General features: G+C 40.6%; 1 protein-coding gene across 1 annotated transcript in view; it reads right to left on the bottom strand.

Moving 5' to 3' along the window:
* The window catches only part of LOC101295142, a 13,711-nt gene that overhangs the window by 4,469 nt on the left and 6,141 nt on the right, over window positions 1-3,101 (bottom strand). The window contains exons 2-5 of the mRNA XM_004301934.1: window positions 1,242-1,651; window positions 1,048-1,114; window positions 843-917; window positions 685-736 (exon numbers count right to left, since the gene is read on the bottom strand). Coding sequence (XP_004301982.1) covers window positions 685-736; window positions 843-917; window positions 1,048-1,114; window positions 1,242-1,651 — 604 coding nt within the window. The remainder of the gene's footprint in view (window positions 1-684; window positions 737-842; window positions 918-1,047; window positions 1,115-1,241; window positions 1,652-3,101) is intronic.

Here is a 3,101-nt window from a genome sequence, read left to right as displayed (position 1 = left end):
CTCTTTTAATGCCATAACAATCTGCCAGCATTAATTTTCTCCCTGCTCCAAACTCAACCACAAGCAACCCTCATAGGGAGCCCATTACCATAATCACAGTCATCCACCTCTTTTGATATGAAACTCTTTACCCCAAATTGACACCTGCTGCATAACATGTTTCCATGTGTAGGCATATTCCAAAAGAAAAACAGTGATCAGAATGTATGTTTCCACAGAAAAAGACAATGCATTGTTACGAATGGAACATTCCTTGACCCTTTCAGACTAAAATTTAAGTTCAAGGCATGATTTACATGTCTAATTCAACTTGCTAAAAATTGAGGACTGAATGAAAAAGTAAAAGATCTCAAACCAATTGTTTTGTAACAATGAGCTGCACATGGTAAGAGCACCCAGATGAATATAGCCCAAAACCAGTCTTCAGAGTGCAGAGCACCCTTCTCTGGACATTCCTTACATCCATGCCCTATAGCTAGCCTAGAGAGTAGCTAGTTGGAATCTAGAGTAGTTTATAATAGTATATGCAGGTGTGGCATTTGCGTTCATCCGTGTCAGAGGTACTGAATGATGGAATAATCAACAGATAACGGCAGCCTAATCATCATAACACAATAAACACAAATCAAGTCATACATCTCCTTCCAAGTAACAGAAAAGAACAGGGGGTCACATACTACTTACGGTGAAGAAGATCCTTATGCACCATCGCTAATGCAACACACCCAATAAGAACCTGCCACCATAATCACTCCCCATACCATCACACATCTACACAAGGTACGTAATTCAAACATCAACAATCTACAAGAGGTTCATGTAAGCCTTATTAAGCCGTATACCTTATCTGCAAGGGGATCAAGGTAGGAGTCGACAACAGAGTTAATCCTCATCCTTCTAGCCACATATCCATCCAACTATACAATGTACCAAAAACCAAACAGAAACAATCAAAATCCATTGCAGGAACATACACACATTCATCATTCACACCATAATCAACTCTAGTATACATTAGTTCTATCCGAAAGGTTACACATTTCCTACCCAGTCACTTGCCCCAGACACAGCCAGCCCCACCATTGCAGCTGAATACCACTCATTCACAATCATCTTGCATATCAGTCACATATTCAATTCTCAAAATCCAACATAATCTCAAAAAAGAAAAAAAATACATCCAAAGAATTGAACTAAATTAAAGTAAATTTTGAATAAAAGAAATAAAATTGAAGAGGTACCATCTAAGAACAGGACCGGAAACCATTTGTGCCATAGAGATCAAATTAGGCAAATTGACGAAATCGTCACCGGCTTCCTTCAACTGTAGACAATCTGAGACCGTCGGATCCGATCCGGAGGTTAATTCGGACGGGGAGGTCATTCTCTTCTTCCGGAGCAGATTAAAGTCCAAAGCTTCGATCTTTTCCAAAACGGCAGCGTTTCCGCAGAGGTAGAGCGACGTGGCGGACTGCGAGAGCTTCCACGGCAGGAAGGAGAGGAAGAGCGGGCCGTTGTGGGGTCCATGGAAGGGGACGACGATCCAATTGGAGAGAGGAGAGAGGAAGGTTCTGGAGATGTGAGAGTGAGGAGAGGTGGGGGAGGAGATTGGTGAGGTGGCGGCGGTGACGTTGAACGGCTTCCTGGATCCCTGCTTATTAGGGTTTCAGCCCACAACGGCCTGGGTCTCGCTAACTAGCTCGCTGGTGACGACGCCGGTGTGGGTGGCCCGAGTTTGGTAGTAGGCGGAGTTGCCGTTGGGGTTTGGGAGGGCGGCGGTGTAGGAAATAGAGGGAGCGAGGATGGAGGTCTAGGTTGTGGGGAGATGTTGTCGAGACTCAAGAGTGTGAGGTTTCAGCTGTAAGTTTTGGTTTTGAGGAGACGCTGTCGAGTTAGAAAGAGAGGCAGGAGTGATTGAGTTCGAGAGAGAAAGAAATTGAGAGGAGTGATTGAGAAGAAATTGAGGAAGAGAGAAGAGAGAAAGTGAGAGCGGTTGAGTTCGAGAAGAGAGAAAGGGCGATAGGTGAGTGTGTGTGTAGACCTGTAAATGGACCGGATCTTGATCCAGACCCGTTCCGGATCTGTGGTTTTTAAACAGGTTTGGATTGAAAATTAGACCCGTTGATCCGTTAAGGACCCGGATCCGGTAACCCGTTTATTAAACGGATCGGATACGGATCGAGGTTGATCCGATCCGTTTAGGACCCGGATCCGTTTTAAATAATTAAATAACATTTTATAAATATAATATTATTGATAAATATTAAATAATATAATAATTATTTGAATATGATCATTTGATAAAGTTGAAGATTACTGATGTCTATGATCTTTTTATGCTCTTTGCTAAATACATTGGAGGTTAATATTTTGAATATATTAGTTTATTATTAATGAGTATTTTGACCATGTAATTCAATTTTGTATGTAAATCTTTATTTTGTTATAATATTTCATTAGTGTTTTATGAAAATTTATGATAAAATTAAGAAATTATTATTTAAAATTTGAAAATATTTATAATTATAAACGGATTGGATTAATGGGTAGGGTATCCGTTAACCCGCCGGATCCGGATTTGGATCTAGCTATCAAAGATCCGGCGGGTAACGGGTCGGATCCGGATCCAAAATTTTTATTACGGATCCGGATCTGGATCTAGGTAGATCCGCTCCAGATCCGGCCCATTTATGTGTTTGTGAGCGATACTTTTTCTTTTTTTTTCTAAGTGTCAAGTACGTCCTTTAGGTTTTTGAGTCAAATGTTTCCCAGATCGTACAACATAACTCTAAATTTTGGTTGTCTAAGAAATGACATCCTTAAATTGTAAGAGCGGGAAATCTGCTACATCTCAGCCTTAATTTTTTCCCTATCCATTTTACAAATCAGACAACATAAATTGTATATTTTGTTGTCTGAGAAGAAATGACATAGCGGGAGATTTCCCGCTGCTAGCTACATCTGTCACATCCCGACCCTTATATTTTTACCTTATTTACTAGCCTGATTATAATAAAAATTTTACCGTCTCGATCATTAAGTAAATAGTTTAATTGGTCCCTAGAGGAGTTTCGGGGACGATTATGTGCGGAGGATTATTA

This window comes from Fragaria vesca, linkage group LG5 (assembly GCF_000184155.1).
Source record: "Fragaria vesca subsp. vesca linkage group LG5, FraVesHawaii_1.0, whole genome shotgun sequence".
NCBI classification, from domain to species: Eukaryota; Viridiplantae; Streptophyta; class Magnoliopsida; order Rosales; family Rosaceae; genus Fragaria; species Fragaria vesca.
The sequence above is the reverse complement of the archived record's forward strand: the minus strand, read 5'-3'. Positions and strand labels throughout refer to the sequence as shown.